At 41.1% G+C, this 13,855-nt stretch overlaps 1 protein-coding gene across 1 annotated transcript in view; it reads left to right on the top strand.

The window, feature by feature from the left end:
- The window catches only part of DIAPH1 (diaphanous related formin 1), an 87,069-nt gene that overhangs the window by 29,180 nt on the left and 44,034 nt on the right, over window positions 1-13,855 (top strand). The window contains exons 8-17 of the mRNA XM_081035032.1: window positions 148-287; window positions 1,532-1,640; window positions 2,097-2,207; window positions 2,379-2,497; window positions 3,145-3,261; window positions 3,873-3,988; window positions 4,466-4,530; window positions 5,208-5,387; window positions 6,150-6,956; window positions 7,794-7,908. Of these exons, the coding sequence (XP_080891158.1) occupies window positions 148-287; window positions 1,532-1,640; window positions 2,097-2,207; window positions 2,379-2,497; window positions 3,145-3,261; window positions 3,873-3,988; window positions 4,466-4,530; window positions 5,208-5,387; window positions 6,150-6,956; window positions 7,794-7,908 (1,879 nt within the window). The remainder of the gene's footprint in view (window positions 1-147; window positions 288-1,531; window positions 1,641-2,096; window positions 2,208-2,378; window positions 2,498-3,144; window positions 3,262-3,872; window positions 3,989-4,465; window positions 4,531-5,207; window positions 5,388-6,149; window positions 6,957-7,793; window positions 7,909-13,855) is intronic.

Genomic DNA, 13,855 nt, shown 5'->3' with positions numbered 1-13,855 from the left:
AAGGTCGCATTCTGAGGTACTGGGAGTTAGTACTTCAACATATGCATTTTGGAGGGAAATAATATTCAACCCATAATGACCCCTAAACTTATCCCGGATTAAATGCTGTCATCGTTAAGCCTCGCTTCTCTGTTCTTGTCCTACCAGTTTGGAATCAAGACCATGTTAGAGACAAAAGAAGGAATCCTGTTGCTGGTCAGAGCCATGGATCCTGCTGTTCCCAACATGATGATTGATGCAGCTAGGCTGCTTTCTGCTCTTTGTATCCTCCCACAGCCAGAGGACATGTATGTGACTGGAATTATTTCTCTTCTCCATTCTTTTTTACTATTTTCCCTAGAAGAAAATTGAGTTGCTTGGGTGTCCACTTGGTCTTAAATATTTCTTCCTAAACGAGAACTCTGTGAATCTTAATATTTAAGAAAGATTATTAAGTGATGGGGGCTTAAGGGGGATGTCCTGAGTGTACCACTGGTTGTCAGAGGTGTAGCTGGATATATTCTAGATCTGCATTAATGTCTGTATTATTTGGGGCAAAAATTTCCTTTTCCTTTTTTTTTTTTTTTAAATTCAGAAGCAACACATTATTTTTAAAATTCAAACAAGACAGAAGTATATAAAGTAAAATTTAACAGCCTCATGTCTTTGTCAAATCCTGTTCGGCAGAGAGAACCACTGTTAATGACTTGGTACCGTCTCATACATTTTTTTCTAGCACAGACAAATATATGGCGTTTCCTAGATTCTAAGATAGCTTATGCCACTCCAAAAGATGCGATTCTAGGAGTAAGGAAAGATGGCTTATGCCTATAAAACCAATCACATGTATAGGATAGATTTTTATTTTTGTGGAGGGCTTGGTTTAACAGAAGCTAAAACATACCGTTTACTCTTTTCAGCTTGTTTCTTTTTATTTAACAGTAGATCTTGGACATACTTTTATGTCAGTATTTTTTTAGATCTACGTTATTATCTTTAGTGGCTCCTTAGCATTCCACAGTGTGCAGGCCTCATAATTTATTTAACAGTTATCCCATTGCTAGACATTTAGGTAGACTTTTTTTTTTGTTGTTAAGCATATTATGGCTCTTGCTGTAGGTGATGAAGAATTTTTACTATTACAAATGATGCCATAATGAGTATCCTTATACATATATTCTTTTACATTTATGCATTTATGTTCGGAAGAGTTCTAGAAGTAGGCCACATATTACTTGCGTTGAAAATTGGTATTATTAAATGCTCTTCCAAAAGTTTTACCAACTTACACTCTACAGAACAGGGGTCTTAATTTGGTATCCATAGATAGGATAGGCATGGGTTTTCAGGTACATTTTTCGAAAGAGGTGCTCCATAGCTTTCAGCAGATTCTGGCTTCTGTTTAGGTGACGAGGAGAGTAATGTGAGAAATACGGAACGCTGATGATGTTCTGTTTCCTAACTGATCTCTGCCACCGTATCATCTGCCTTTTTGTGCATGTCTGTGTCAGAGCACCTGGGCAGTTCTCTCTCTTTCTTTTTTCCTGATCAGGAATGAAAGGGTTTTGGAGGCAATGACAGAAAGAGCTGAGATGGATGAGGTGGAACGTTTCCAGCCACTGTTGGATGGATTAAAAAGTGGGACCTCCATTACACTCAAGGCATGTATATCCACTGAAACTGGGCCCAAGAATAGAATTCAAGATGGAAAGACTCAAATTCATTTGACCTCTTAATAGGACACATGGAATGGTTTCCAACTATACTTTTTATATTTCGGAATTTGTTCTAACGGGAAAATGAGTATCCCTCTCTCCAAGAAGGCAGAGGAAGAACTGTTTTCCTCATTATGAGATGGGAAAAAGGCATGGTATCTATTTACAAGCTAGGAAAACCAAGGCCTAGAACAAAGTATACCATCAAAGCCTTGAAATTGTTTAGACCTCTGCTCTCCAGACCTGTGCTCAAACCAGGTCTTATTGCTCCAGCAGAAAGTCCTGGTAGATTTGTACTGCATTTTCTAGGCTGTGTTTTGGACCCCAGAATTCATGTAAAGAAAATGGAATCTTGGTCTCTAGGAGTAACACTGATATAGCTACTGACTTTTCTTATTTTAGGTGGGATGCATACAGCTCATCAATGCTCTCATCACACCAGCTGAAGAACTTGACTTCCGAGTTCATATCCGAAGTGAATTGATGCGCTTGGGGCTGCATCACGTGCTGCAGGTGAGATGCAGCCCTTCATTCAACAGGCTGGGCCGATTCCTTCCTGCTCGTGTAGGCCAGTCATCCCTGGGATAACTGGTTTGCAATTTAAAAACCAGCTCGAAAGGCTTGGGTTTCTAGACAGCATAGGATACTTTGGGGTTCCCTGACTTCTCCTTTTGTCACTGACAGGACCTTCGGAAGATTGAAAATGAAGATATGAGAGTGCAACTAAATGTGTTTGATGAGCAAGGGGACGAAGATTCCTATGACCTGAAGGGACGGCTGGATGACATTCGAATGGAGATGGAATATCCTTTCACTGACTGGGTTCAGGACAGAGGGGACTTTCAGTCATAGATCCCTGTGTGGAATGGTGTGGGAACGATGACTCAGCACAGGGCATCAGCCTGCGTGCCTTCTCAGTAAACAAGGCAGGTGTCTTGATTGCTGTTGGATGTATTTCCCTCAGCATGGACCAGAGGAGTTAGGAAAGGTGATCTAAAGGTTGCTTAGCATGGAAGCAGCCCTCAAAATTAGTATAGACCTTCTAGAACATGATAGCTTAGTTTACGAAGATGCAGAGTTGGTTTTTAGAGAACATACACAAGTCAGGGAGTGGGGCTGTAATTTGCTTTCTTGTGTGTGTTCCTGAGACTGACAGAGGGAGTAATTTGGTTACCTATTGATATTTGCCACAAGGCAATTATCGTTTAGTTTCTGTCTACTGATTGATCTTAAAGCCAAGTACTAGGAATCCTCTATCTCTGTGTATGGTACCACCCAACTCACTGGTCCTTTGGCTAAAGGAAGTTTACAGCGCTTAAAGTTTCAGGCAACATTTACAGGAAAAACAGCTGTTAGAATAGAAGAGCATCTTGTTAGTTTTCCCAAGAGTTGGGCAAGCCACCTGTCAGGTTCTAAATATATGCTTTCCTTAGCCTCTTCTCTTTTCCACTGACTTCAGTGAAATCTTCCAGATTCTGTTAAACACAGTGAAGGATTCAAAGGCAGAGCCGCACTTCCTGTCCATCCTGCAGCACCTCCTCTTGGTCCGAAATGACTATGAGGCCAGGTAAATGGTATACCTGGTGGAAGTTTCAGACTTGAGCCTAAGTAGAAAGCACAAAATCTTAAATCCAAAGATTGTCTGCAAAGGGAAAAAGAAAAGACAAGAATTAAGTTTCATTTTTAATCATAGACATAAAGGGAGTTGTCATTTGTCCCTTTAATCTTTGTAAAGGCATCTCTATGGAAGAGGTCAGAATGCAGAAGATGAAATACCCTTCTTTTTTCGGAGTGGGGGTGGTAATGTGGGATGAAAATGATAGCAGAGGGAGGTAGCAACTTAAAAGTTTTGTCATGTTGCTTGGAAGTAGAATTTTAGTGATAGTCCTGTCCATGACAGGAAGGCTCAAGCCTGGGTTTTTAGATGGGAAAGGATTGGCACTAGCACACACAGGGCAAGAAGCTTTGATTATCTGAAGTAGATGGGGTAGATAAATTGGAAGAGGGGTTTCTTAGCATGGCAGCAACACTTCTGTTAATTTTATGAAAAGTTCTTTTCCAGACACCTTGTCCTCAGGTCCCTCTGTTGTCAAAGCAGTTAACTTTTCTTGATCCTGAATACTTCTGAACATTATATTGTGGTTTTCCTTTAATGATTCTGTTTTGTTTCCTCCACAGACCACAGTACTATAAGTTGATTGAAGAATGTGTTTCTCAGATAGTTCTGCGCAAGAATGGGGCCGATCCTGATTTTAGGTGCCGGCACCTCCAGATTGACATTGAGACATTGATTGGTAAGTGCATTCTTCTATCTGGTTCCTTAAAGTATTGCTTCTACCTTTCATTTTGCATGTTTCTTTCACTGAAAAGTTCGGAGGAAAATTTCTGGTTTCTAGGTATTTACCTTTTTTAAGTGTTAACCAACATCTATGCTAGGAATATACAGGCCTTTAGTTTCTTTCTACATAATCTAAAAATTTACCACTTCTCACACACTACCCCACCTTTTGAAGGGACTTCATTAGCTATTAGCTGGGACTCCTGCTGGTCTCAGGGATTCAGAACTGTGACTTGTAGGCTTTCTCTGTGCCACGTAGCATGGTGGCCTTACTGCACAATAGGCACTCAGAACTTTTATGTTGAACTTAACTGAAAGTTTCATTTCTTTGTCTAGTACAGAACGTTAAGGTTAATAAAATAAAGGGCTTAGGTAGTGAAATGGGAAGACAAGAGAATTGGGAACTTTACTTCCTGACTCTTCTTCTTTTCAGATCAAATGATTGATAAAACAAAGGTGGAGAAATCTGAAGGCAAAGCTACAGAGCTGGAAAAAAAGGTGTGTATGAGAAATAAAAAATGGGATACATCTTTCTTTGTCTAAAGATTATGATTTTTCTGACATGTGAAACAGTTACCTGTGATACTTTGAAAGCATTCAGCATACAGTAGCAGTTCCTAGGGGAAACTTTCTGGTGTAGGTTACCCAGGGGAAAACCGATACGGGTGTGACCATGAACAGCTAGTTAGTGGGAGCTTGCATAGTTCTTGGGCCCCTGGGCAGGGCAGGAAAGACAGATAACACTCATATAATAGCAAGAGCACTCTTAGGTTTGCTTGACATCTCAAGCCTCTCATCCCTCAAAGCATAGGAACCTGGGAAATGTCTGAATTCTCTTTTTTCTTTTCGATTGTTAAAGGCGCCTATTGTGGTTGATAGGTTTTGATCGTAGAGACTACTATGGCTCTCTTGGTTAAATGTCTTTCAAATCTTAGTTTTATTGTTTTTTTAATTATAACTCCAAAAATAGAGACTGTGGAAATGGTGCCTGGTTCCCCCCTCCTTTTGACGTTGATTTTCAGGTCAAAATCACGGCGCCCTTTTTCCCAGGCATCCCCTGGGTCGGCGAGCTCTGTAGATCAAAAATTGGCACAAACAGTAAATCATGGGGAATAACTCTGGGCTTCTTGCTGAGATGGACAGCTTACAGGAAGCCTGATGCCTTTCTCCTTTAGCTGGACTCAGAGTTAACAGCCCGACATGAGCTACAGGTGGAAATGAAAAAGATGGAAAGTGACTTTGAGCAGAAGCTCCGGGATCTTCAGGGAGAAAAGGACATATTGGATTCTGAAAAGCAACAGATTGCCACAGAGAAACAGGACCTGGAAGCAGAGGTGTCTCAGCTCACAGGAGAGGTAACGTCTGAGCAGGGAAGGCAGTGACCTGTAACCGCTATCACCAGCCTCAGGATGAGCCTGTCTTAGAGCAGGAGTCATCTTATTCCTGGAGAGGGTTCAGCGATAACAGGTCATCTAGTTAGAGAGTGCATATTTAAAAAATCTTTCCTGTTGTTTGTTTGTTTTACTTTGGGGGTAAATAATACATAAGATGGAAAGTTTAAAAAATACGGGACAACATAAAAAATAAAATGAGTCACAGTACTACCCAGAAAGAAAGGTAATAGTCTTCTAATAAATTTAGGAAACTGTTCTCATATTTGCTCTTTTTTTTAGTTCCTAATTTAGTCATCTCTGGGCAGATTTATCCCCACATGCACTCTCTGCAGTTATAAATATTTAAATGATCTGTGATATCTGATAACTCGATCCCTTAATGTTGTTATATAATTACCTGTATAGCACATGTATTAATTATATAACTAGAATATTTGATTTACTTAATCTTTGCATTTTCTGATCAAAGGAAGAGTTTAACATAAAGGTTGAAGTTGCCTTTTGAAAAAGGCTGGACTAGTAACATGAAGACCTGGACTCTGGTTTTGGCTTGCCATGAGATAGCTATGTGACTTCAGGCGAATCATTTCATGTCTGACTTACTCCACCCCCTTCATGTATAAAAAGAGAATTTGGGATTAAGTAATTTCTTAGGTCCCTTCCAGCCCCAGTTGTCCCTGAAGTGGAGTGAGAAGTATAGTCCCATTGATGTTGTTTCTCTAGGTGGCCAAACTATCCAAGGAACTGGAAGATGCCAAGAAAGAAATGGCTTCTCTCTCCGCGGCAGTTACTGCTGCAGCCCCTTCCAGCAGTGCTACTGTTCCCCCTGCCCCTCCTTTACCTGGTGTCTCTGGCGCCGTTATTCCAACCCCACCCTCAGTTGTAGAAGGAGGGGTTAGCATACCCTGCCCACCTCCCCTTCCAGGAGATGGTACTATTCCTCCTCCACCACCTCCCCCTCCTTTACCTGGGGGTGTTTGCATCCCCCCACCCCCTCCTTTACCTGGGGGTGTTTGCATCCCCCCACCTCCTCCTTTACCTGGGGGTGCTGCCATCCCCCCACCCCCTCCTCTGCCTGGGGGTGCTGCCATCCCCCCACCCCCTCCTCTGCCTGGGGGTGCTGCCATCCCCCCACCCCCTCCTCTGCCTGGGGGTGCTGCCATCCCCCCACCCCCTCCTCTGCCTGGGGGTGCTGCCATCCCCCCACCCCCTCCTTTGCCTGGAGGTGCTGCCATCCCTCCACCTCCCCCTTTGCCTGGGGGTGCTGGAATCCCCCCACCTCCTCCTCCCTTGCCTGGAGGACCAGGAATGCCACCTCCTCCTCCCCCTCTTCCTGGTGGTCCTGGAATCCCCCCACCTCCTCCATTTCCGGGATGCCCTGGCATTCCTCCACCCCCACCCGGAATGGGCATGCCTCCACCTCCCCCTTTTGGATTTGGAGTTCCTGCAGCCCCAGTTCTGCCACATGGATTAACCCCAAAGAAGCTTTATAAGCCAGAGGTGCAGCTCCGGAGGCCAAACTGGTCCAAGGTGAGACTTTCTGTCCATTTCTTCATTAGTACACCTTAAGAAACCATTTCGCTTTCCTACTTTGTATTTTGGGTGTGGTTGGGTTTCCCTTTCTTGTGGCTCACACCTATCTGTCTTCAAGTGCCACTCATGCTTATGTATATTCAGCAGATATTAGTCATCTCCTATATGCTAGACATCACTTTGCAGAGTTATTTTGAGCCCTATTCTCTGCTACACTTAAATGAGTCTTTTTGGCCTTTGAGGTTATGAGTGCCAGGGTAACACACAGTTTGATAATAGTCATTTCATCAGTCTTCAAAGTACTGATAATTTTATTGGCCTGAAGTCATGGATTTATGGATACAGCCGTCCAACTCCATCTTCCAGTGAATGAGTTACACAAGATATGTTTGCATGGCACAGTGTTGTTCTCACTATGTGTTTGAGACACTATGATTTTGCATCAGAAACTAAGTTAAAACAAAGGAGTTTAGGGATTTGTTCATAAAATGAACACATTTGTCAAATTTGTCAGATTGATGGGAAAATATACAATATAGAACAAGGCAAGATGTGAAATAAAGCCATAATGCTTCTAAAACTAGAGGATTGAGGTTAGGAGGAAGATGTGTAGCATAACTGAATCTAGTTCTGAATAATCATCAGTAAACAACCGGTAAGGATCGTCCGCCGACCCCACCAGGAAGAGCACAACTGTCTCTGGGTCTCAGGTCAATCTGACTCTAGCATGACATTGCTGATATCCACCAGCCACCTCTTGCATCTTAATCAGTTTTATTGGATGGAAAATACAGAGCTCAGCTTTAACTCTTAACACTCTGCCCGTATCCACAGTTTGTTGCTGAGGACCTTTCCCAGGACTGCTTTTGGACAAAGGTGAAGGAAGACCGCTTTGAGAACAGTGAACTTTTCGCCAAACTTACCCACACCTTCTCTGCCCAGACCAAGAGTGAGTCCCTTCTTCTTTCATGCAAAGGGCCAGTGTAGGACTTAGCGTATCCTTTAAGTGGGTTTCCCATTCCTTTCCCTTCCCTGGGTGGGGGTTGAAGAGAGAGAGGGTTTCCTATTTGGAAGAAAATAAGATGTTTTTGTATTCTGGGGATGCTTGTGTTTCGGTAAGAGAACGGCATGTAGGTTTTCCCCCCGCTGGTTTTTCTGCCTATAGGTATTTTATGTCTTAACTAGTGGAGATAGGAGATTAAGGTGACAGAGTTCAGTCTGAGCCCATTTTGATGATACTCTTGAGCCGATTCTGGCATTGCCTTTAAGGTGCTATCTTCAGATCTACATACATAATTGCTAAGGGTTGGGCAGAGTCTTTAATAGGTCAGGTGGTTGAGCAACTGTCTACAGTAACAACTAACCATATGTGATTCCTTTTTTCCATTTCTTACCAATATCGGATGCTTTCTCCTTCCTGGCCCTTTGCTCCTGCAGCCTCAAAAGGTAAGAATAGAGAAGAGACTTTTAGTTGGGTCTTTTGAATATTTGAGGGAAAAATGAAACATGTGAAGTAATTTATCTTTAGAAAACTGAAATTAGAGATCAGGGAGTTGATTTCTCTTTTGCTAGTTTTTTTTTTTTGTTTTTTTTTTTTTTAAGAGCACAGAAGTAACTGTGAGTGTAAGAAGTAGCTGTGATGTTAACTGACAGGGAAGAAAAGTTTCAGTTGAAGCGAGCATACACTTACTTACCCTTTCTTTGGACGGCGAGGGACAACTTAAGTAATAATACCATTATGTTGCATTTGTGTGGGTTTTACCATTTTCAAAGTATTTGAACATAACATTACCCTATTGGTTCTGCAAAGAAGCCTCATGAAATAGGCAGGATGTGTGTTATCTCCACTTGGTAAAATATATGAACTGAATAGTTAGGTAGCTTGCCCAAGGCTTTATGATCAGATCCAGGAGTCTTGACTTCTGGTCCATTTTTTCATATAAATTCTTTTCTCCTTCGCCTTCATATCTTTCCCTTTATTTTAGAAGAGCTGGTCTATTTTGCCCTCTTCTTTCTTCGCTTCCTAATTCTTGTGGGTTTTGTTGTCCCTTAATATGCCTGGTGATCATTTTGTATTTCCATCTTTTAGCTTTTTTTGTTTATTTAGAGGTTTATTATGACCCTAGTGATGAAAATTAAGTACAGTTTTGGAGCATTCCCCCACCCCCCAACCCCTTACCCAGTAAAAGAGCATTTTTAAAGACATTCTTTTTTTCCTTGAGTGATCTGATGGGACCAGGCTATAATTGGTTCTAACAGATTAGAAGCCTAACAGATTGCTAGGTGCCTTTGGTGGCCCTTAGTTACATGTGTGTATCTAGGAGTGCTCAGGCCTGTCCTGTTCCCTAGCGTTCAGGGCTAAGTGGCCTTTTCCTCTAAGAGAACTGTCCCCTTCTGTACTAAAGTCCAGCTCAGGGAATTACTTCTACCCTCTTAGTTAAAAAGTGTTGTGGTGAGGGTCACTTGTACTACTCTAGTACATCAACAAAGACTAGTTGACAATGAAAATCAAAGTCAAATAATTTGCTGATTGTAAATTCACAGACTCTATCCCTGTGTAAGTTCCGTTCTTGTGTCTGGGCTCTTAAGGCCACTGCAGACGTACACTGGCAAGGTCCCTTTCTTCCCCTCTTCTGTCCACATCCTTCTTTTATCCTATACATTTGTATTACTATTGATTGTAGTGGGGTTTTATGCAGTTTAGTGGTTTTGCTGGGCATTATATTCCCACTGTGAGTTGGTATATAGTATTTTAAAATACCCAAGCAAGACCTTATCTCATCTTTTTTTATTTTCAACAGTGTAATCAAACTTGTTAATGCTCCTTCAGCTCTAAGCTTCAGACCTAGAAACTACTTTCTATTCATTGAAGGTTTTCTAACTTCCTTACAGCTTTGCTTTGGCTTTTAAAAATTTTTTTTCTTAAATTATTCTTAGAAGTCTCTGTATCTTAATCTGAAAAGGGTCAATTTAGTCAATTTAGTTTTAGTGGCAGTATTGATTTTCCTGTAGTAATCATCACAAGTAGATTACTGTTACTTTGAAGAAGGAAATATCTAACTAGTTTTTATTTTATTCTATTCCTTAAATACCTTTACTTTTAGTTAGAACTTTCACGTTTTAAATTGGCACACTGTCTTAATTTCCCAGTCTTTTCATTAGGAAGTGCTACAGAAGGTGTTCTCAGAAATTATGAAATTGAGCAGTTTTCCAGACATACTAAATCTAAATTGATTGTTTTAAGAAATTCCTGGAAGGTTTTTTTCCCCTGTCAACTGTAGTCGTAAGTACTTAACTGTTTACCCAACTCTAAGTTCCCTGTGACACTCAGATGCAACAAGGCCCTCCTGCGTCTTGTCAACCATGCCTCAGCTGTAATTTTTCAATCATTTTTCCCCAAGGAACAAAAAGTTCCCCCTTGAAAAAATTATTTCTTCTTGGGATTTTTGGTGCTTTACTGACTTCAGTGTTGTCTTGTTTGTATTTTTCTTCTGCATTTTCGTGCTTTCTTTCCTTTTGAGTTATTCTGTAAATCTATGGTGATGCAAGCAGTATTTGAAGGGGCTTGTTTTAAGGTGCGTTTCTTGGACAAAATATTTATTTTGATAGCGTATGCATGGGCATCAAGTAGCAGTTGGTATGTGGACCTAGTGCCATGTGTACTGAGTTTGGGGTACCTAACTTGTCCTTTCTTTCCTGATGCACCTTTGATGCTCCCTCTCTGGGTGCTCAGACTATTCCCAAGTGGCCTCCTTCCTCACAACATGCCCCCAAAAGAACACTTTAGTAAAAAAGACTTTGGGCTTTTTAGAGATTAGGTTTTTTTTAATCAGGTAAGGAATTTCAAGTTCTAGAAATTTCAGAGGTGAGGACTCAGGGGACCAGTATGAAAGCAAGGTTTGCTTTGCTTCTGGTGCTTTCAGTATGTCTCATATGACATTTCAGAACTTTTCCCCTTAATTTTTTTTCAATTTGGTAATCAGTTTCAGTTACCAAATCTCTCGTTCATAGTCTTAATATTGATATAATTTTTTTTATCGGCTTTATTTAGTGATTCATGATTTGGGCAGCATCCCATCTAGCAACTAGAAGGGCATGCTCCCCTATTGATGATATAATTAAATGATAATACTCATTACTACTCCGTAAATATTCCATCTTCCAAATGAAAAAAATTGAGACATGGGTTAAAAACATTTTCAAGGCCATTTAGTAAGTGCTAGAGCCAAGGTTCACACTCTAGACTATGTGACTCCACAGTGCTTGCTCTAGCGCTCTTCTTCTCAGAAATGTATGTCCTTGCCCTAAGAGCTTCTGAAAGCGTAAATCCAGACAAGCTGGAAGAAGGGGATATGCTGGTTTCCGTAGCCACTTCATTCATTCGGGCACAAAGGTCCTTGAATTGGCAGTGACTCTTAGGAGTATAAAGAAGGAACAACATTAGGTTAGGGAAATAAGTCTCTAGAAAAGTAAGATACTGGATATTTAGGGTTGAAGAAAAGGAGCCATGTTCTGATTATAGTATATTCAACTGTAGCAAAATGAGTCCAGTTGGAGAAATAAGATGTGCTTATCTAGTTCTCATAGAAGTCCTGCTAAGATGATTTCAGCCCACTAGTTGCCAGTCTTGATGAGGAAGTTATTTGTACACTAGGTTTTCATAATATTGCTTTATTTCCTCTCTCACTTGCTAAACAGAACTCTGCTGTTTGTTAAACATGGCTGTATCCCCTTGTATTTTTTTGCTGTCTGAAAGTTCCCATATACCTACTGGCTCCACCAACAATGGACAGTAAAGAAAACATCCACCTCACTCTTCACGTGTGCCTACAATAGTCAAAGGTCTCCAGCCATTGCTTCTCTAAGGTTCAAGAAGATGTGTGCCTTTTTCTAAGAGAAATGCTAAGACAGAGGAACGATCCTCAAATTTATACTACAGGTTCTCTTACACATTTTTCTCTCTCAGGGATTACTCTCTTGTTTCTGAACTCTTGACTTCCTATAAGTCAGGAATTTACTTAATCAATTTATTGGTTGCCAAGAGATTATTTTGAGTTCAGATTTGATAGGCAGTGCTATAAAACTTCTAGTCCTTTTTCACTTTCTCACTTTCTGTGTGGTGATTGCTAAGAAGTCTTTTATAATGGTCTCTTTGTTACCTGTGCTCCTTGAATTCCTTGGGAACATGTTCAGTGTTAATTTCTTTTATCTTCTCCTAGGGAGCTTTTCATCACTGGTGGCCTCAGGTCATTATCTGTATGTACAAGATAACTAGTTTTCTTTCTGCTTTCCCTCTAACTCTTACTCTGTTTTGTTGATAGGATCCCATTAAAAATATTACCTTTTGAAAAATAGTGCGGTAAGTGATAATTGCTGTTCTAAGTACAGTGGTGTTTTTTTCCTTTTTAGGTTTATTTCTTCCTTCCGAAAACCTTTTGGTCCTGTAAGGTCCACCAGCTAAGCCCCCTTAGTTGGTGTGCAGTAGACAATACGTAGTACTAGATCGTCTCTCTGTTAAAGCATAAGGTGCATTGTGGGAACTGGGAGCCTCACAACGCTTCTCCAAGTGGTGAATGGCAGTAATTTAGAAAGAACACTGGCAGAAAAATAAGATTTTGACCAAGAGCTGAGAATTTCATGAACAATAACAATATTCCAGTTAGGAGTTGACTGTGCGGTTCCAGATCCCAAGTCGTAACTGTGGGCAGCAGTGGTTAGGTTTACCTGTCTGCTGCTCTCTCAGAACTTTCGTGGTTCTGGTTTCAACAGGACCCTGTGGGGGGAAAGCAATCCCCATCTTTCCCAAAGGGGATTTAAAGTCTTTTTCCTTTTCCCTGTGATCCTCTTCTGTCCACTAGGTGGCACTCACCCAATCGGATTGATGCGGAAATGTCCTAGTGAATCTTTACAGCTTATGCAACTTGAAACGCTAGAAACAAGATTTTTAAAGAGCTCAATATGTTCCACCTTACTCAGGGAGTCTTTTGGCAGAAAGATGCTGTTCCATCAGTTTATTTCTCCTCTCAAGTGTATGGAATTAGGACTAGAGGTGCTATGCAAGTGAACATTTATTGAAATTGTTGTCTTTTATTTACTAACTTCTCTGGTTTTGTATAGGGTCAGATTGTTAGCACAAAGAAGTTGCGAGGTTCCGTAATAGCAGGTAGTACTCCTTGTGATGTAAAAATGTGACTCTATCCCTATCATGTGGGGTTACGAGGAGTCCTGCACATGGAATAAGTACCACACCTCTGGGATGTGATTGCTCCATCATCAGTGGTGTATAAAAAAGAACCTAAACTAACCCTTCACATACACCTTTATGTTCCCAACCTTGCCATATTATTTGCCTTGAATCCACGGGATCTAATATTATGCCATTTATCTTGTTTTATGTCACTTACAACAGGAGGCCCAGACTCCCAGGTCATCCTCATCTCCAATACTCAAATCCCCATAAGGTTCTGTGTATCTCCTATTCCGTCTCCTCCTGCCATCTGACCTGTACTCTTGAAACCTGTCCACTGTGCCCTCTGGAATTCATGATCCATCACTAGCAAAATCTCCAGTCATCAACTTCACCTTGTTGCTCTAACAGAGACCTGGCTTTCCCTCAACACTACTTTCCCTCTTTCCTTCTCATGTGGTGGTGGTTTATTTTCCTCCCATAAACCTCATCCCAGTGGACCTGGAAATGGTGTAATTGTTTTCATGGTTCTTCATTGCCACTTTCAGATCATTCCACCTCTCTCTTTCCTAAAAACCCAATTCGGAAGCTCATGACATCAAATTATACTATCCACTTCCCCTTTTTGTACCATCATCTACTAACACCCCAAGTTAACTTCTCCTTATCTCTCAACCAGTTTAGCTCCTGGCCATTCTCTGCAGTACTC

The sequence above is a fragment of the Rhinolophus hipposideros genome (genome assembly GCF_964194185.1).
Source record: "Rhinolophus hipposideros genome assembly, chromosome: 23".
In the NCBI taxonomy this organism is placed as follows: domain Eukaryota; kingdom Metazoa; phylum Chordata; class Mammalia; order Chiroptera; family Rhinolophidae; genus Rhinolophus; species Rhinolophus hipposideros.
Note: the sequence above shows the minus strand (reverse complement) of the source record. Positions and strands in the feature narration are given on the sequence as shown.